Genomic DNA, 21535 nt, shown 5'->3' on the forward strand with positions numbered 1-21535 from the left:
ACAATGCTGAGTTAATAAGCTGAATAAAAGGTTCAAGTAAACCTAAAATCTTTATTTTAGTAGCCCTTTAGGTATCATACACTCAAATCTCCCCAGTGCATTGCTTCAGCATACAGAAGTAAGGCAAAGAAATGCAATGTGTTAAGCAGTCTTTCTGGGAAATTAAAGCAGGCACTTAAAGCAGAGCACTTTATACAGTTGGTCTGCCCAGTCTAGGTGTTGTCTGGCATTTTTTTTCAGATCACAAGCTCTGCTTTTCAAGACAAAATGGAAAGAGAGGAGAACTGTATTTCTCAGCAGGCCTGGCCTGGGACTAAGCTGTGAGGGGCAGAGTGTTCTGCCCTGTGCTGAGGGATGTACTTAAGCTTGCATTGAGATTTAAGGGTAAAAGCAGCCTGTTTGTGATGGTTACGTCTCCTTGTTTACATGAGCCCGTGCTTGTTGACCCAAGAAAAAAGATGAGCACTTGAAAGTATGAAGTCTCTGTGCAGCCCTAACCAATATTTCACTGGCAGGTGTGTGGGGAGGGCTGAATACCTGTCATCTGTACAATGCCATATAACTAATGTGTGAGCTGATGTTTACAACATAATCAATATCACAGATAAATACAGGTGAGGAGATCAAAGAGGCTGGATTCCATCCCTTTTTTTTTTTCTCACCCAAATGGAAGGCTTTGGCTGTGCAGCCTCAGAACAAGACACTGCCTTGAATGCTGCTTCATGGGGGAATGAAAACCAGCACAAAGCAACGCAGGAAAACAAGGGAGGTCTTTGCTCTGATCTGGCAGCAGGTCAGCTTCAGGGTGCAACAGCATTAGGCAAGATGTTTGTCTTGGCCAAACAAGCTCTGTAGGGGTTTGCTTTTTGCTTTGTTAGTTCCATGGGTATATTACAAAGTACTGTTAATCAACCTTATTTCAAAGGCATGTCGGGTCTTACTGGGACTGAGTGATGGGGCAGCAAAAGAGGCTGAGGGTCATCTTTCTTCCCATTGACTTGATCCTTTAGATACCAGGAGATTTTTGGCTTAGCCCTTGGGTTCAAAACCCTGAAAGCTGAGTAAGAAGCTGGAGGTATGTGAGGAAGGGTCGTCGCTTCGTTACATATTCATGTGATTTGTGTTTTGGTTTGTGTTTTTTTATGAAGTGTCTGCAGCTCCAAAACCTTGGTGCTTGGTCAGAGAGGAGGTGGGGAGACACTGAAAGCCCGTTGATGCCTCACACATGTTCATTGGAGCAGTGGAAGTAATGAGACAAAAACTGGGAGGAAAGGGGGGCCTGACCTTGATTTTGCCTCTTCCCCCTTCTTCCAAGTCGTGCTGGGCTATGACACACCTCAGTTTGGGTGTTGGGGATTGGGTTTCTGCTTTGACCCTTAAAGAAGCAGCTCAGATTCGCGTTCATGCTTGAATTTCTCCAAGGGAATGGAAGAAGTATCAAATAGTGGTAGTGTTCACTTAAAAAAAATCTATCAAAATGTATGTAATATGTAAGTATCACATTTCTTTTCTTTTTTTCCCTTTTTTTTTTTTTTTAATAGATACAGGAATTCTCTTCTGGTTTCTGGACTGGTTCCCAGCTTGCATGCTGGGATAAAAGTGAAAGACCCTGGTCCTTATTTCCCAAACTCTCCATTTACCTGAGAGATGAAAACTCCAGTAGATCGTTTCGGATCTCTATCCTACCACAGGTCTCAACCTTCTTTGTTTATTCACTATGCATTTATTTTTACTGTCATAAAGCACATGCTTTTAAAAAATAGGAGCTGTTTTTAGCAGTAGTGGAGAACTGGTTTATTGCATACAAGAGAAATCTTTTTTAATCAGATTTTAAATAGGGAAAGTAACAAACTTTCCAAACCTAAAATTGAGAAAGAAAAGCAGTTGCCCTCTCAGTGCAGTCCATGTAGTTGAGAATGATTTTTTCAATTAGTCAGGAAAAACAGGCAAGTTTTTGTTTTGTTTTCATGAACTTTAGCCACATCAGATGTCAATACAGAATGTCTCTGCTCATTTTGATCTTCTCCTTTTGGGAAGCAAATTGATTTGTTTTTTGTGGCATTTTGAGTTGGAGCACTTCTTCTGAATATGAAAATCTTGGCAGTGACCCTTTGTGAGCTCTTCACCAGTTTCTGTAACTTTGTTTGTTTATCTTTTATTAATATTCCATCCCAGCTTTTAGAATATAATATGCTACTTTTATTTTTCTTCTCTGGCTTCCCCTCCTAGTATGGTTTGCAGTGCAGGCTGGTATCCTCTAACATTACTAATACAGTCTTTCACCTCAGGGGACAGCAGGAACAAAGGAGAGAATGAACCTATTAAGTACATTTTAACTTGAAATATAGTAAAGCCTTATGATAAGCTTTTTCTGTATTGATCATGTAGCTTGGCAGTCATTCATCTTCCCGGAGGAGACAAGGGGCAGAATGTGACTTGAATTTATAAATCTAGAGCCTTGAAGCTGACACTGAATCCTCTCTGAAACAACTCCATCCTGATAATTTTTTAAATAATAAAATGATTCTGTCATTTGAGTTCATATCCCAAGTTCTTTCTCAGCTATCATTCCCTTATGGAAAATACAGGAAAAAGGGGCTCTTGTGAATTTGCTGTTGACCTTCACATAGTGACTGACTGTGTTCAAATTTAAGCTTATAATCCAAGAGCTTTACCTCTCACCTGCATGTGAGCTTTGACCAGTTTTAAATCCTGCACAGAAACGTTTGCCCCTATTAATTCTCTAATTCCAGCGGGGTTTGAGTGCTTGACTATAAAAATCAAGAGGACTGAACTTGTGTGGTGTGACTTCTTACACTCTGGATCTTTTGTTTGTTTGTTCTAATAGCTCTATATCCAACCCATCCTCGGAATAGGGGAGAATTTGCAGTGCTACCGGTTTGGCATCTCTTCCTCCACAAACGCCCTGGTTATTGGTGCTACAGTCATGGAAGGCTTCTATGTAATATTTGACAGAGCCCAGAGGAGAGTGGGCTTTGCAGTGAGTCCGTGTGCAGGTAAGAGAAATATTGCTGAGGACCTGGTGAGTGAGGAAACCCCTGCTGTCTCAGAGAAACACCTTTGCCACTTACCTGATGGGGAAAAGTGTGGTTACTCGTAAAGTGCGAAGGGTATATTTTTGAGCAATTCCAAGCTATTCACACTACAAAGGAAGGGGGAAAAAAGCAAAAAAAAAAAAAAAGCTGTGTTGCAACAGTCTTCTGGCATGAAGTGAATCAGCCCTCAGCTCTGGATACCTTTGCTGTGTTCTTCCCTCTCACAGAGATGATCTTCCCCAGACATCTGTCTGTGTGTGCAGTTTCCCCAACAGTTATGTCAGATGAGTCCCTGTTTTTAAGGCAGCTTCATTTTTGTGTAGTTCCTGCTCTAAATTGTGGATAAATGGATTCTTCAACTGACTTTTGCAGTGTGCAGTGAAGTACCTTACTCACTCTTTACTCTTAATGTAAATTGAGCCTCTTCAGCCTCTTGGAAATTCACAAGGAAAGAGCTGAGGTGAAAATGGGACATATTCACATTTCACATTAAGACTTGTGGTGTTTATGTGGTTCTAAACAAATGGTTTTGTCAGTGGAAGTAGAAAGGCATAAGTTTTTTAATTAGTTGCTAAGGAGATGTGAAAGAGCTCATGGCTCCTGGAGATGGTCCCATGCAGGGCTAAGAGTTGGACTCTGATCCTTGTGGATCCCTTCCAAGTCAGCATATTCTGTGATTCTGTGATAACTTTTGGCTGATTTTTCTGTGCTGGTTAACTTTCTTTCTCTTTCATCATATCTCTTACCTCACCAAGGGTAGCTAAAACCAAAGGTTTTGGGGTTTCCTTGCCTTGTTGTTCAGGCATTGCTTTGGCATCACAAGAACATACAAGTGGGAGAGGAGGGAAAGGATGTGCACCCATATGCAAGTCTCAGTCCCAAACAGGAGTGGCTTATGCCCTGAAAAACCTTGTGTCACCTGAGATTTGCATGAGAAAAGGACTAGGACTGACAGTGCTTCTTTAATCTCCAGTATTTGTGTTAGAGAGGGTAAGGATAGTAAGGATTTGAGTGCTTAATGCAACCAGGGAATAGAGACAGGGAAGAGAAATGCTAGCTGGCCAAGTTGTAGCTGTAGGGCATTTTTAAAGCTACCTTTTGTTTTATTTTATTTTTTTTGCAATGTCTCCATTGTGAATTGGTTCAGAATTGTCAGTTTTGAGCTTGCTGTGGAAGAAAATCCAGATATTGATATGGGTTGCTCAATGAAGGTACTGTGCAGAGATGAAAGACACATTTTGAATGCACTTGGCAGGAGAGTGTGACTAGACAAATACTGCAGGCCAGGCTTTCCTGCCTTTCACTCTTCCTTGTGCTTCCTTGTTGCAGTTTTAGCAAGTGCAGAGCTGCCTCCTGTCCCTGTCACACTGCAGCCATTAGTGGAGCATTTTGACAGGACATATTGACCGAGGTGTGATGGTCACAGGGGACAGGAGCCAGCTGGTGGGCATGAGAACTGCTGTGACAGCACTCCTCTGTCAGGAAGAATAATTGGGAAACCATAATAATAAAAACACCTTAGTGTTAACATTGCTACCTGGAAGATAGTTTGGCCACTTCATGTAGTTCTTCCAGGCTTGTCTGGAGAGGAAGAGCTGCTGGATAGAAATGCTGTTGGAATTTACATGAGCTTGGGCACATGACTGGACCCAACTGGTGCTGGAAGACGTTTCCTCCTCGTCTCTCTGTCCACGTTCCGTGCATATGTCTAACCAAACATCACAGGAACTGAGCTTCCTGAGGAGTCAGATGACTGTCTGAGGCAAGATATACTGATTTGTCACATTCCACTCACATGGGGCAGATGACATTTTGCTGGATGTGCCAGTTATTCTGAATTCACTCCTTCACAGCTTGTGGTTTCCGTATTTAACTCTACTTCCATCAGAGAACCACAACTGTGAGTGGTGAGTGTCGGTGCAGTGTGAGGGATTAAGCTGCCTAACTGGCTTCCTGTGGAGGCCAGCCTTGTCCTCCACAGCAACTATATTAATGTAATTTATTTGGAGCTTTTTAAGGCTGTCCGTGGGCATAAGTTAAACTTGAATTGCTGGGGGCATAAATCTTCAGAAACAGGGAAAAATAAAAGGCCATTTGGTATGGCTTTGCAATGACCTCATGCTTTCTTAGTGTTAACATTAAATTAAATCTGTGTTTTTATAAGGTGTTAAACTGGTACCTGCTGAATGCAAAAATCATGGGAACAACGCCCAAGTTATTATTGAGGCTTGGCTACAAATAAGAACTGGCTTATTCCACACTACTCCTTGGACCATTTTCATTCTCCAGGGTACACCAAGAATGAGGAAAGTTAGATAGATGGCTGCAGCTATTCCATTGCAACAGGAAAAGAAACTTGCTTTTTTCTCAATATGTGAAACCCTTTAAGACTTATTCACGCAAAGAGTTTAAAGTTGCCCTTTGATAACTTGTTTACAGGATGACTAGGAAAGGTTTTGGGATCAGGTCCCTCCTTGAGACAGGATGTTCAGATCCACGAGTTAGTTTTAATGACTTCCAGGGGACCCTTCCAAGCTGCACTTCACAATTTTATGATAAATATGATCTAATTCCAGGTTTGCTTCCTTTGCAAAGCACCCAAGTTAGTGAGTGTGGGTGTGTTAAGTTCAACACAAATGTTAGAAAAGAGCATGTTTCCAGAGGTGCCTTTCCTGTCCTGTAATCATCAGTAATGAAGAAAATCTCATTTATTCAAGGTCATGAAAGTATTGTAGGTAGCTATCACCAGGTGTTCTAGGAAAATACACCAAAATATCCTAATTCAGTTAATGTGTAATATGCTAAGTGCCTGTGAGTGGTAGTTTATGTTCCGGGCTTGTTTGAACAATTTAGGCAAATTTCCCCTCAATTTCTCTGGGGATGGAAGAGTGTGAGGGAAAACTTTTTTATTTTTGGAGGGAAGAAATCAGAAGCTGTGCTGCTATCAGGCATTCTCAAAATGTGATTTAAAACGTCAGCCACTATGGCAACAGTTTTGTATTGTCTTTTCTAATAGGAGTAATTATTGCACTCAAGGCAAATAATGAGTAATTAGAGACTGTTTATTTTCAAAGCTCTCTCCAAGGTGGAAAATTGTATTGCCTTTTTTTTTTTCTCCACTTCTCCAAAATACTACTAAGTAGTAATACTTAGGCCTTGTTGCTGCAGAACTTCATAGAGACAAGTGAAAGAGGGGGTGAGAGGGTGAGATGTCCAGAAGAAACAATGGCAGGACAGACCAAGCACAATCCTGGGACTTTGAACAAAAAGGATTTCTGCCATTGACTTTCTAGGCAGTCTTTTACCATCTGATAAGTTTAGAAAGTCTGTGTTTGGTGTTCACCAGTGTCAGGGTGCTGTGGGTGCAACCTTAGTCCACTCTAACTGTGTATTGCTGCTAAAGGAGTCTTCCCACACTTACAGCTGGAGAAGTAGTGGGTTGAGTTGGGTAATCCTACAGAAAATTCCTTTTTTGGGCATTTTTTTCATTATGGTAGATTGGTTTTCCATCTGATCTGCGAGTTGGAGCACCAGCCCACAATTATTAAGTCTAACAAGAGCTAAATCTTAAAGTAATACAAGGTGTTATGAGGCCAGGGAGTGAATACCAACTGAAATATATGCAGGTAAAGCAACCAACCTGTTCTGCGTTTGTTTGTCCACAAAGAACCTTAAAGTCCACCTTTCCTGCCTTTGCAAAACACTTCCTTGCAAGGGGTATTTTATGCTAATCTCTTTAAACACGGCAGTCATGACTGAGTTGTGTAAAGAAGAGATACTGTTTTCATAGTGGGATCACTTACAATTGGACAAGAGTGTGTCTGTTTATAAAATGAAAAAGAAATCAAGCAGGACAAGTGGACTTGAGACCTTTATAAAAAATGCTCAAATGTGCCTTGAAGTATCTGACTAGAGAAGTGGATTACAAGTGGAAGACTTGTTAAAATGCACAGACAGTGCTAACTGCAGACTCCTTGCTGCCCCCAAGCAAGCTGAAAGGTGTCCATCCTTCCCCAGCCACACACCCACAGGAACGAAATGCCCCCAATATTTTGTTGCCCCAGAGCAACTCACTTGCTCTGCCATTCCAGCACCCTCAACCCTGTCCACAACTCAGGGGAACTTTGGTGTGCCTGCCACGGTTACTGTGACAACCATGGGCAGCATAACCCTTTTTAGCACACCCTGGTTTGACAAGTAGCGGGCTGTGGTGGTAATGAAGCAAAGTCACACAGTCTGTGATGCTGCTGAGATGGATGGCTGTTCAAAAATTGAGCTGCCAGGGCACCCCTTCGTGTTTCTTGCCTTAGTTTTGTCGTCATTTCTTGAGCTGCTTGGTTAGTTCTCCCTCCCTGACCAACAGCACTGCTCCTTCATGCCCCAGCTCCTCATTCCTGACACTGACCTTCCTCTACACCGTTCCCGTTTTTGGACAGCTGTCACCCAGCTCTCCTGCCTCACCTCCCCTTCCTTCTGAATTTTCACCTCCTCCCACAAGAGTGTCTGTGCTGCTTTCCACCTTACACCTCATATTTAGGATGCAGTGCTGGAAGGTGTCTGTGAAGCCTGTGAACCTGGATGCTGCTCCCTAAGACCCTGGGAAACAGCAAACACAGAAGGCACAGAAATCATCTGAGGTACCTTTCCAGTTGCTGGAATTGGCAGAAACAAACAAAAACTGCCCTGGCTCTGACCTGCACCAGTGTAGATGTTGTAGGCTATTTAAACAGACATTTCTGAAAGGTTAGTCCAGAGAGAAAAAAAGCGATCCAGGGGTTTGGGCTCTGACTGTGGCTGTGGCAGAGCTGATTTAAATGTCTGTTCTTTCATAGACAGCCTGTGTAGATGTGGGAGTGTCACAGTCTCCTTATGCTTCAGATTCCCTTTTTATAAACGTGGGATTGTAGCATTTTTGTTGCAATGAGAAATGCAATAAAACATGAGTATGCCGAGACGTGTGATGATGGAGGGAGAGGGATATACAGGTATTTAGGCTAGATCTCTTTGTTATTTGCTTTTAAATGGTGTCTGTAGACTTAAGGTTGTCTATAGATTTAATGTTTTTCTTTCTGCACTTTCTCAGAAGCTGATGGCTCTCCAGTCTCTGAGATTGAAGGCCCTTTCACAACAGCAGATGTTGCGAGCAACTGTGTTTCCAGCGTTTCTTTCCACGAGCCCGTGTTGTGGATTGCCTCCTATGCTCTCATGAGCCTGTGTGGAGTGATCCTCCTCGTCCTGATCATCCTGCTGCTCATCCCACCCCGGTGCCAGCACCGCTACACGGACAATGACGTGGTCAATGACGAATCCTCCTTAGTGCGTCACCGGTGGAAGTGAGAGACTTGATCCTGAAAACCCTGGGACTCTCAAAAGAACAAAGAGCAGAGAACTTTGCCAAGGGGAAGAAGCCAATGCCTCGGTCCTTTCTACGTCCATTGCAAATTGCTGTTGAAATCCCACCAAATATCCTGCATCATAACTTTTATAGCTTTATTTTCTAACACTGATTCTGAACCAAAGCACTGTTAACCACCTCTGAAGTGCTACGGTACTGGATTTCCTACTGCAGTGCAACGAGCCTTTATGCTCTCAACAGTACCTTCTTTAAAAAAAAGTCTTAAAGAAAAAGATTTAGAAAAAAAAAAAATAAAAAACCACACCATCATGTTCTTCCACTGTCTGAACAAAATTGTCCATCTCTCTTTCACAAAAAGGACCTGTCAGTATTTTCTAACTAATCAAGCCCTGACTGTAGAAAAAGAGAAAAAAAAAACTTTAATAATCTTTCTTATTAATTGCATTAAATGAATCCTGCTTTCTGTTTACACCACTTTATTTTGAAACTGTGCTTATGGTGCGGGGGAGGGAGAAAAGTCAGGCAGAAAAGTAAGCAGCAGAGAGAAAAGCAAGTGAGGTCAAGAGGAAATGTTGGTTTGTGGTTTCTTCTCCTCAAGATCACTGCTGCCACTTGAGAGGGTCACCCTCCCTGAGTGTTACGAAACAGCTCGAGGTGGTGAAAACTGGGTAAACAAACTTGTTCAGCCTTAGTGTAAAACAAGACTACCTCTCTTAATTCACAAGGATGCTACCACTGGGGAGCGTGTGGCTTAGGACTGGTCTTGAAGCACAAGATGCTCCATCCAACCAAATGGAACTGCTTGGCTTTGAATTCTTAGGATTTTATAAAAATTAGTACTTTGTGACTTTCCACTTTGGTGCACAAACAAAACAAAACAAAAAAGGCCTTTCCAAAAAAAGGAGTTTTCCCCCTCGTGTGGGAATTTGTTTGTTTTTTTGAGTTGAGGCTGACTGATACCTAGAAAAGGCTGATCTGCATATGTATGGGCAGGCAATAAAGCAAAGGTCCGTGTTCTGTGATGTCTTTCTCTATTTCTAGTGAGTGTGTAACTAAAAGGAAACAACAAAATAAGAAAGACAACCTTTTTTTTTTTTTTGCTGAACTCAGCAGCTGTGAGTTCAAAAGAGAAGTATCTGTCTTTATGGACAGGCTGTGAAGTGAAAGTCTTAATGCTGGCTTGTTTTCCAACTCGAGCAGCAGTTGGAGGTGTTTAGTTTTAGCTTCACTGCTGTGTCAATCAAATGAAAAGTGTGTGTGGACTGACTGGCTGAAAACAAACATATGGTAAGACTGAGAACAATAGTGGGAGAGAGCAAGGAAGAGTGTATTTGACCAGATTTCTATTCTGCAAGTGCAGATCTTAATGCTGGGGTCATAACTTGGGCTTTTCTTTGCAGATAGGACAGTTTTTCTTGTCTCTAAGTCAGTGAGCATTGCAGGACCTCCGTGGCTTCTCTGTAACACTGGCCAGTGTTTGGATTTGAAAGATAATGCAAGGCTGAGGATTTCACTGATAATTATTAGTTATCTTGGGAGGTATTTTTATATATATGAAAAAAAGGAAAAAGTTATTCCTTTGCATTCTGATAGCAGAGCAGTTTGCATATCTGTGTGGGAAACCAGGAGAGGAAAAAAAAAAAGGAAGCTTAACTCTGAATTTCCCGATGCCTTGCCTAGACAGTTTTCTGCCTATAATCCCTTCATATAGCTCTCTGATTCACACTGCATCTGCATGGAATAAGGAAAGATTTTTGAGGGGGTTTTTTCAGGAATGGTGCATTTACAGAGGTGCACGTCATGTGTGTGAAAATAAAACACTGCGGGGGTATTTTTAACTGACTTGTGTGTTTCACGTCATAACTGGCAGGGCCTGTGGTTTTCTTTCCCTTTGAATACTTGCACTCTCAGATGGCTTGGCTCAAAAGAGTGAAATAATTGATGTGCTGATCCAACGTCTGAAAATTATTTCTCTTAGAATTCGGTGTCGGAAACAAACTTTTTTGTTTGGAATGTTTGAGTTTGTCTCCTTCTTCCTCTGCCTCTTGGTTTTTAAGAGGAGAAAAATTGTGAACCACAAGAAATGCAAGAAACCATGAAGCTTAGCTGTTTTCCCAATGTTCCATCTTCCATATCTCCTAATATCTCATAACTATAATTTTGAGTTCCATGTTGTCCTCCTGGGTTTGGCTTTACACATAACAAATAATTTTCAAGTCGTATTCCTTCTTTTTCTACAGTATGGTGATAGAAGTAATGCTTCTGTCTCTCGCTTTAAACAGAAACACAGTGAATTTTGGATTGATACAGTGTTAAAACAATAAACCCTTTTTCAATTCAGAAAGTAATAACACTTGTATGCTATTAAAAGGTTTCATCACTGCTTCCCTCACCCCAGCCCCTCCTATCTCCTTACCACAAAGAGTTTTAGGAAGGAATTTACTGGGAAAGGTTCTCAGTATGTTTCTAGTGCCAGCTGAGATTTCTTCTGAGTTGGTTAACAAAAGTCTTTTTAGTGCACTGGATTTCATATAAAAGCCTTTCAGTTTTACCCTTTCACTTTGAATGTCACTGGTCAAGATATTTTAATAAAAACACTTGAATTATAGGAGCAATAATCAAGCAGCACAGAGGAAATACTAATATATTCCTGAACTTTCATGGCACTCCTTGCTACTAACATTTGGCTTATAGTAAAAACGCTGTTAGTGACATCTGCTAGCAGCACAAACTTCATCTTAGCTTGTAAATTGATACTTACACTGGCAGATATTCAGGTGAGTATTGCTTTGTTGCTCTGGCAACAAGAAGAGCAATAGAAGCCCTTGAGGGTTCATTTTTAGCCTACAGCACATTAAGGAAAAATAATGCTCTTGAGCATTTTTGTGTGGAAGATGAAATACGGTGGCAGACTACAGTATTACCAAGTGTGTGTCACTAGTGATCTCTTTCCCTGATATCTTTAAAGGGAAAAAAAATACGCTGGGAGGTATTTTATGTTCCTGTTAGTAACTTCAGATGTAAGATTAAACCAAACCTTGGAAAAAAAAAAAAAAAGGGGAATGAGGGCACAAAAAAGCTGGAGCACTGAGTAAAAATGGTGCTGGAAAATATACTGTATTTATTGTGGAAGGCAGGATGCTCCAAGCCACAGCACTCCACATCATTCCTTGTACAGGGATCAATATTTCTTGCTGAACCAGCGTTTTTCTGATGTGGGTGTGATATCACATACCATGAGAGTGTCAGAAAGCTGTGTTTCATTGGGTGCAGCCTTTTAGGTAATTGATACTATCAGTGCAATCATGAGGGATTTGAAGGGATATGATCTGAGTTCCACTAGTTAAACCTGAGTTCAGGCAGGGGAATATGTTGGTTCTACCCCACTGCCTTCACAAGTTTTAGAAATGTTATCATGGGCTTTTTTGGCTCAATTTAAATGCTGAAGAAAATAGATGAAAGGTTGGAATAAGCCTTTTGTTCAGGTTCTGTAAAAGAAGTTAGGTAGAGGGGATTGTTTTGTTTTTAATGTGAAAGGGTTTTGTGTTTAGGATTTGTATGTTGGATCAACTCAAACACAATACATCAAGGCAGTGCAGCGTTCCAGTTCCCAGCTCTGATGCTGTGCAGGTTAACTCGTGGTGATCACAGAACTGTGGGGTTTGGGGTCTCTGGTTAAACACTTCAGGTGCCCAACAACAGTTAAATTTATCAGCTAAAATCAACCTATGAGCATCCTACCCAGTTCCTTTTTGTGTATTGGCTGGTTTTGCTCAAGGGTGAGCCATTTCCCTGCTAACCTTGTCCTTTTAAATATTAAAAGGTTTAGGAGAGTTACTTAACACAGCAGATTTTCCCAGAGAGAGAGGGAGAAAGAGAGAAATCCTTAAAGTTTCTGATAATCCAGAATGATTGTGCTGCTGAAAGCTTTAATTTCTGTAGGGCTTTCCATCAGCTAGGTTGGTTGGTTGTGATATCCTGATCTCAGACATATATATAGGTAGCAATATGAGCTGTGTAGTGAAGGGTGCTGGTACAGTGACCTATGGAGCTGCAAGTAAAAGGAAATTATGAAAAGAAAGAAGTAAGCTACCTTTAACTTCATTAAAAATTACAAGAGCATAACAGATGGATCCTTTTAAGAAAGGGCTGTACAATTTACCAAGACATTAGTTCCTGTCAAACTTGACTCTGTGATTGATAAATTGTTCTTTTCTGGCTGCTGTAGTTCTTGCTGCTGTTCAGAGAAGTGAAGACAGATTGGTAACGGGATACGAGCAATCTTCTGAGCCAGTTAGATTTTCTGGCTTCTGAGGCCTAATTAGATGTTAATCCAGGCTTGTGAGTAATCCAGCACCCTGGTAATAGCTCCTCAGGAATTTTAGCAGAAATAGAGGTGTTGGTTTCAGCCGATGGCCGAGGGCTGGATGAGATTCATCTGTCCCACAAAAGCCACTGCTATGACTTGCACTTGTGGTGGGTGAGCTGAAGGTGGCTGGAGTTGTGAAATGTGGAGAGGTCAAATGAGTCTTCTACCAGGCTTCCAGATCAAGGCTGAGGCCCCTTGGAAGAGCCAAATGGGAGAGTGACAGCAGTTGCTGACAAGCTGCTGTAGGAGCAACATCAGTCAGCCCCCAGGGTTCCCTTGCCTGAATATTTTGAAAACCAGCATTCTGAGGTGCCTGTTGGTGCTGCTGGGAATTGTCCACTCACAGATGAATAAGGAGCACTATCATCTTTAAGCAGAATCATTGCCCAGTTGCTGAATATTCCCCTCTCTGTATAACAAAGCACACAGTGCTGTGTCTCACCCCCCCAGCAATATCTGTTTGTAGGCAACAAGACACGTTGTCATAAAACATGTTGACATGCAATGACTGTACAGGAGTAATAAAAGAATGTTTTGTGTTTGCTTTGGGTGGATATTTGTGGTCGGGTAGTCTTTGAAATACTGGGAATTTTGCACTGGACTGCAAAGGCACATCCAGAGTTTCTTTTAAGTTGACCAAAAAGTAAAACACAGTAATTTTCAGCATTTAAAAGAAGTAACCCTCAATAAATATTGTCTCTTTTTTCTTTTTTTAATTGATGATAATCACCTAAAATAAATGTATGTTAGGGTAGTTGCTGTGCTACTAATTCTCTGGTTGTAAATCTGATTTTTCTGGTTGTCTTCTGGCCCACTCAACCCCTCTGCCCCCGCAAAAAAATTCCTAAAAGCTGAAGACCTCCATGTCCTTCTAAGAAAAGATGCAGATTTCTTTTTTACCATTCACAGACCTGTTTTAAAGTAGTTTTAAAGGCTTTAGAAATTAACTCCGAGTTGCAAATACTTGCAGGAGTATTAGGAGAAGAATTCGAGCCAAAACTTCATCTTTTCCAATGGTCCCTGAATTTTTCCTGCGTGCAAAGAACTCCTTTGTGCATTTGACTACATTTCCTAGACCTCTTTTGCTTCCTACTTGGAAATACTCTTGGTATTCCTCACTGGTCCTGTTTGTAAATTCTTTTTCTCTGTTCTTAGAAAATACAGGGGTGGAGAGAAGGACCACAAGGAGCTGTGGGAGTTGGTGCCATTCCTTAAGCAGGTGACAGCTTCTTTCTTGAAGGCCTTGGGTGTTTTTTGTCCAGCACCAACTGCACTGGACCATTATGGTCTGTTGGCTCATTTTGATGGCTGAGACACTTCTGCTCCTTCCACCTGAGCAACTCAACCTGCTCTGATTTTACAGCAAGGTGTACTTGGGCAAAACACTTAAATAAACATGTGTAACAATCCTCTGGTCACACCTCCCTTTGAGGAGGGAAATTTTCACAGAGCCAAGTCAAACCTGCAAAAGGGGATGTTGATTCCTGTGTTTTCAGGGAGGGATTATGTAGGTGAGTGTTTAAATGGCTGCGTTTGCAACATAGATGTCCTTTGAAAAATTCTGTGGGGGGAAAAAATGAACTTGAGGATGTCAAAGTGGTCCTAAAAAGACAACTGACAATTTCTTGGCAGCATGAAGGCATGGATTGCTGCAACATGTCCTGGAAAGAATTGCTTTGATGGTCAATACTCTGTGCATAAACTGTACAAAGCTGAGTGTTCAAATAAGTCTTAATCTGAAAAAGGCAGTTCACATTTTTTATTGAAAATTTTATATGGAGATGCAGAGATCTTTTAAAAATTTAATACTACATCAGTTGTTATTTTACAGTTATTTAGGAAGTGTGGAAAGGATTTCACCACTAAGGAAATTATTTCATCTTGTAGAGGTATTTCTTCACCTGTTTGTTTGTTTGTTTATTTTTATCAGATAATATTTTTAACATTGACTGAGAGGAAAATGGGATCAAAACATCGAAAAAACGTGGTATAGTCTTTCTAAGTCAGTCTTCAGGTGATGTTAGGGTGTCTATCCCACTTACTGTCAAGCCTCATTACTCAATTTTCAAAAAAAATTGATACTTTGTACTTTCAGGCCTTGCCGTTTTCAGATAAACACTATGTAAAAGATCAGATTTTATGCTGCTTAAAATAAATGATTAATTCTTTCAACCTATTCTGTGTGTCTTTTTAAACACTGTCAGGATGAACTTCAAAGCTGATAAATTATATCTGTCCAAATTCTTCCTGTGACTTTCAATTCTACCTTCTGGCTTTAGCTCTGAAGGGAGGGCAGAACTGCTTTAGATCCCATCTGAGCCTTGCAGGAAGGAGGCAGGCAAGTTTAGTTCCAAGGTGGTGATTTTTTTCCTACTTATTCCCAAATAAGCAGGAAATAAATGTTCTTGCTTCAGCTTTTCATCACTTCATCACAGTATTGGACAGAATCGGGCACAGAAAACATGAAGGTGAGAAGACGAAGCTTCTGATCATTTGGAAGGGATTCAAGTCACATTTTGGATTGTCGCTGTCTGCTTCACCGTGGATGAGGAAGGGACACAAATCGGTGTCCCTGTCCCCCAAGGCAGGGAGCCACCCCTTGCTCTGTGCTCCTTATCCCGCCAGGTGGAGCCCACGGTGTGTTTTTTAAACCGAGTTCTGAGCCCTTTCACAGCATTTTCCATTTCTTGTTTGAATTCTACTAAAAGTAGTTTCATGTTCTCTTTTAAATATCCTTCCTAAAAGGTCCTCACCTCAGGGTCTTCTGATCCTTGAGTCTTCCCTCCACCTAAAAGCCTCTTTAAAAAGTCCATAATCTTTACCTGAGCTTTTTGAAGGTAGCACAGTATATTGTGCCTGTTGGGAAATTTAGGGGATTGGTCAAGTAAACTGGTTTTGCTTGTTACTGTCCTGATATTCTCTATGTACTGCAACAGGTTGTCCAGAGAAACTGTGGATGCCTCATCCCTGGAAGTGTTCAAGGCCAGGCTGGATGGGGCTCTGAGCAATCTAGTGGAAGGTCAGGGGTTTGGAACTAGACTATCTTTCATGTCCCTTCCATTCTATGATTCTGTTATTACACAGCTCTGCTCACAGGGCCACTGTACAACTTCTCATTCTGGTGCTTAAACTGCTCTTGAAATTGCCTGTCATCTTCAGAGCACCTTTCGTGCTTCAGGCTCGTTTAATTCAAAACTGTAAAGGTGTTCATTCACACTCTTCTTGCTCATCTTTCCCCATTAAAACTTCCCTGTTTAGACAAAACAGCTTTTAAGTTTCTGTGTGAAACACAAAAGAAGTTACTGCAAGAATATGGCTTTTTTGGTAATGACAGTGCAGTGCAGACAAACATGTGAAGGTTTACAATTCAAGTGCTCAATAAAATTTTTCAGGACAATGTGTTATTGTGATGGCTGCTTAAACAGTAAACATTAACTATTCTTCCCTTTCTGCATCAAAACAAACTCTTTAAAAATAAATGGTTTATTATTTCTTTTTTTTTTTCCTTCTAGAAGCTTACAAGTACCATATACCTATACCTTGACCCATCATTTGTTTTTCTAGGAAATTCAGTAGCATTTCCCAAGAAATACAGGTTATTGTAAAGACTACGAGGATCTATGCTGCCAGTACCTACACATATATTGGTATATTGGGGTTTTATAGTTGGTAGCTAGATAAAACTGCTCTTTATGGATAAACAAGGTATTGTAATTCTTCAGATACATTCTTTTCATGCACCCAGAATTGTTCTGAAGTATTATGACTAGGAACACTATTTACTTTTCCTTTGAGTGGTTTTTAATTGTAAGTTTAACATTAACTTCAGCTTTCTGTATTCTTACTGTATGAAGGATTTTTTTTATTATTGTCCATCTTGAACAAACTCCAGGCTGCTGTCTTATACTGATTTTTAACTGCTGATGTATTTCTAGTCTCCCTTGACTAGCTAATACTCACCTTTTCCCCACACTGTTCTGAAGTATCAACTCCCAGGTAAGGTGATAGGTTTTTTCTCTCTTCTCCTTCTCTAGAAGACAGGAAAAAAATCCAGCTCTCCCAATATCTGTGCAGATTGGGCTTCAAAAGTGGATTTCTTGTGGGTTTTTTTTTCTTTTAGATCCCCAGCATCACCTTCTGGTGACCTGAGTCTGTCACAGTGGCATCAGCCTGACCCTGCTGAGACACCTGGTGTTGGCAGAATGGATCAGGGAGGAGCTCCAGGGCAGACCACGGGATGTCACCAAGCTACAAGAGCTTTGGGACTGTTGATAGAAGGGATCTCACCAATCCAGCTCCCTCTGGTAAATCTCCACTTGACTGAGTGGGCTTGCAGAATTGTCTGGCATTGCACAGGGTCTGTCCTAACAGGGACCTGTGGGCCTGATGAGTGTGCTGACAGCTGCATTTCAAGGAAACAGTCAGCAGATATCCTGTAGGATTGTGCAAAGCCATGTAAAAATACCCAGCATTTAACAGAAGGATTTTTCCTTCCCTCTCATTTTGCCTTTTTCCCTACCCTCGCCTTCCTCCTCGGAAAAGTTTGGGTTACTGTGTATTAAGGAGGACTAGATTTGGGCCCATAATATATTGAGCTACTGCTGCTAATACTGAGAAAACTTCCTCAGTCAACATCTTCTGTCTGGATGAAGTGCAATTAATGACATTTTCCACCCATTTCTCTAGATTAACGAAGCATAAGGAAAACACACAAATATGCCCCACCTTTGTGTTGTTTAACAGCCCAGCAATGTCCTAGACTCACAAGCTTTACAGGTTTTGTAGCTTATCAGCTGAAAGTAATCAATGCTTGCTTTTTTCCCTTTGTTATATGATCCATTTTTGCATATCTTGAGGAAGGTGATTTTAATATATCCACAGAAGAAGTGTCTAAAAGCTGTCACCTTGTTCTAAGTATTTCTTCCTGGATTTCATAAAAACATTCAAGGTATAACAGAAAAAAAAAAACAAAAAAACCAAAAAAACAAAACAAAACAAAAAACACAAAACAAAAAAACCCCACCACATTAATTGTATTACAATATACATTTACATCCCTATTTCTCCACATTCCTCTTCATGCTACCACCGCCAGGAGGCTGAGGTTCCACCTGAATTATGGGCACATGCACATGGTGAAGCATGACTGAGTTAAATAATTGCTCTTCCACATTGCCACCCCTCTGTTGTCCATGTGTATGTTCTTATCTGCCCCAAGTCTTAGGTAAAATCAGTTAACTCAAACAGCAGTTGCATATTTTATGCAGGTGGTCTGTTTGTGTTTGGTTTTGTTTTTTTCTGGTAGCCCTTTAAGTTCTTATGACCCCTACAAGCGAAGATTTAGTACAGTGTTCTTTTTCTGCCTCACAGATTCTGCCTCCATTTTAAATCATTAAATTCTTTTAACTCATCCTAGCGGGATTAAAAATCCATTTGTGGATGAGCAGAAAACATGTAAATTAAATAGCTACGAGGACTGGAATGACACTTTTGCTCATTTGCTAGTCAAGTGGGGTGGATGCAGAAAATACCTCTGGAGGAACATTGGCTCAAAGGACAAGCAGGAACTTGCTCTGTTGTAGTTTTACTGTGTTAGCCCATAAACTTTCTCTACTGACTGGCTTTTGTGATGATAAGACAAGACTAACAGTGTGTGCCATTTAGTGTCTGCAAGAGCCATTTGTTTCCCTGAGTAGATTCCCTGTCCTGCTTATCACCAAAGGGTCTCACAGCCTCACAAAGCATCGAGAGGGAAGAATAATATTTTTTATAAGTTTCTCCTCTAAGCTTTCAAATTACAAAGTGAATGGGTACAGAGAGTAAGATCAGAAATGATACTTCAGAAGTCTTCTGCATTCCACATCTGTGATTAATTACTAAAGAAAGAACCGTAGTGCTTGTTTTTTGCAGACACCAAACTGAGATACCTGAAGTAAAACATTTAAGGGATTTCTAGTCCTTAGGTATTTAAGATCCCCTCAGCTGGAGACCACTGGATCCCTGGGATTTGTCAGGTAAGCAAGGCACTTACTGTGTTGACTGGTTTTGTAGGAAATGCCTAGGTGTGGGTCAATTGAGTTTAGGTAATAATGAAAATCAAGTAAACTGCTACACTTTCCTTGTGGGTAAAAAGAGGTAAAATGGCAGTTTTCCAATAGACACTGATTGCTAATGATGGGTTTTTTTCACAGTATTGAGGTGGTGACCAAGTTCCTAAGGGCTTAAAATTTTTCTCTATGAAGTCTGTGATCCACCAATGCTCATAGAATATAAATTTATTTAGAAATTAAATTATCCCAAGCCCCAGCTACATGTCCCTTGCTTAAATAAAAATAGAAGACTTTTTCATTTGGCTACCACAAGCCATAGCATTTTGGGTTTAAAACCAGATTATTGTTACTTTAAGGGCTAGAAGTGCACTCTTAAACAGTTTCAATCACTTATTAGCAGGGGCACCATTCTCTGATGTGCCATTTTGCAGGATAACACATCCTGCAGAAATAATTGCATGTTTGGAAAAGTAACCCAGACTAGTGGTGTCCTTAAGTTTCTTTTGCCCTCTCATAACTCCTTTCCCTTTCTGTCCTGTGCTTTTCATTCCTCAAGTTTATTTGTCCCATGCTACCTCTTTAATTATTCACACCCCAGGTTTTATGGGATGTTGCTTTTCATTTGCAAGCTCCAGTACATTTGAAAATAACTAGCAGCAATTACTCCCTCAGGTTTTACCTGCAATTTGTAGGATATTATAATATACCACTCACAGAAAAGGACAAGAAACACTTCTCCTCCAGGGTCTGGAAACATTTATAGCTTCCATGGGTGTCCTGGGAGGAATGGAAAAGCCCAAATCTGGCTGTGGTCCTACATGTGCCCTCCTACAGGATTTAATTCATCTGTTTGCTGAACTATACATAATTTCTGTGCATCATTAGAGGCAGAGGGAATGAAAAAGCTTAAGGGAAACCAAATCTGAGAATTTTAAGGGCAGCTACTAAATCACAGTGTAGTTTGATTAATTTTCTAAATGAAAATTAGAGAGGTGAGGCCACACCTCGAGTACTGTGTCCAGTTTGGGGCCCCTCACTGCAATGAGGACATTGAGGGGCTGGAGTGTGTCCAGAGAAGGGCAACAGAGCTGGGGAAGGGTGTGGAGAATGAGTCATATGAGGAGGGCTGAGGGAGCTGGGGGTGTTTAGTCTGGAGAAAAGGAGGCTCAGGGGAGATCTCATTGCTCTCTACAACTCTCTGACAGGAGAGGGGAGCCAGGGGGGGTCTGGCTCTGCTCCCAGGGAACAAGGGACAGGACGAGAGGAAATGGCCTCAAGCTGCACCAGAGGACATTCAGGTTGGACATCAGGAGGAATTTCTTCATGGAAAGGGTGGTCAGGCCTTGGAAGGGGCTGCCCAGGGAGGTAGTGGAGTCCCCATCCCTGGAGGTGTCCAAGGAAGGACTGGACGTGGCACTGAGTGCTCTGGGCTGCGGGACAAGGGGGTGTTCAGTCAAAGGTTGGACTCACTGACCTTAGAGGTCATTTCCAGCCTAAATGATTCAGTGGTTTTGTGAAATTACAGGTTTCTCTGTTAGGGTTCTACCCAGCTTGGAGGTCTTCAGCCCAGTTTCCTGAACACGTTTGAGTGGTTACTTAGGTCCTCACAAGCTGCCCTTGGTGTGAGCTGTAGTTTCCTTGGTTCAGTGCCAGCACTGACTGGTGCTGCTGGGGCTCAGTGCCCACACACCCATCGACCAGAGCGTGTTGGAAAATGGAAATTTTAAAAGCAGAAAACCAAGCCCATGATGTGAGGCTCCTGATGGGCAATGCCTTTATCTCACGTTATCTGCCAGGGACTGGAAACTGTGTGCTGCCAGCACTGTGCTCTAGTTTCACACTCCTTACATCTGGGCTGGGAAGCTGAGGAGAAGGAGAGGAGCAGGGGTACTGCCCCACACCCCACGTGCAAGTGGTACCAGGTTTTTGGTGGTATGATGCAAAGAAGGAGTGACCAACCTACTCCACCTGGAAGGAAGCCTCCAGGTGATGGTGCATGACACCTTGTTCACAAGGAAAGATGAACCAAGGGTTTGGCCCAGTGGGCTGGTGCTCGTAGTGGGACTTGTGTCATCCCAGGTAGAAGATAATGGGTAGAAGAAGGAGAGGGAGCTCCAGTGGACCAGGCAGACCCTGGCTGCTGCCAGGAAAAAGCGCTTGCTTGCCTTCTGGATTGGGTTCAACAGATTCAAAAATAACTGTTTTGTGTGGACAGTGGATTCAAACTGAAAGAGAATAGGTTTAGATTAGGTATTAGGAAGAAATTCTTCCCTGTGAGGGTGGTGAGGCCCTGGCACAGGTTTCCCAGAGAAGCTGTGGCTGCCCCATCCCTGGAAGTGTTCAGGGCCAGGCTGGATGGAGCTCTGAGCAACCTGGTCTAGTGGAAGGTGTCCCAGCCCACAACAGTGGGGTTGTAACTAGATGATCTTTAAGGTCCCTTCCAACCCAAACCACTGTATGATTCTATGATTATGACATTCAGAGGAAAAAAACAGGAAAGAGTTCAGCTTTCCAAATGAGCTGCTGAGTGCCGTGTGAGCCTTCATAGAATCAGAGAATCAGCTGGGTTAGAAGGGACCTCTGAGATTATCAAGTCCAACACTCGATCCAACCCTGCCGTGGTTACCAGCCTAAGTGCCACATTCAGTCTCATCTTAAAAACCTCCAGGGACAGAGAATCCGCCACTTCCCTGGGCAGCCCATT

General features: G+C 41.7%; 1 protein-coding gene across 1 annotated transcript in view; it reads left to right on the forward strand.

The window, feature by feature from the left end:
* BACE2 (beta-secretase 2) overlaps positions 1-11452 on the forward strand; it is a 52287-nt gene extending 40835 nt beyond the window's left edge. The window contains exons 8-10 of the mRNA XM_027638450.1: positions 1542-1691; positions 2849-3017; positions 8140-11452. Coding sequence (XP_027494251.1) covers positions 1542-1691; positions 2849-3017; positions 8140-8393 — 573 coding nt within the window. The 3' untranslated portion in view covers positions 8394-11452. The remainder of the gene's footprint in view (positions 1-1541; positions 1692-2848; positions 3018-8139) is intronic.
* Positions 11453-21535: the final 10083 nt, after the last annotated feature.

Source organism: Corapipo altera, unplaced genomic scaffold (assembly GCF_003945725.1).
Source record: "Corapipo altera isolate COAL_440 unplaced genomic scaffold, ASM394572v1 0, whole genome shotgun sequence".
In the NCBI taxonomy this organism is placed as follows: domain Eukaryota; kingdom Metazoa; phylum Chordata; class Aves; order Passeriformes; family Pipridae; genus Corapipo; species Corapipo altera.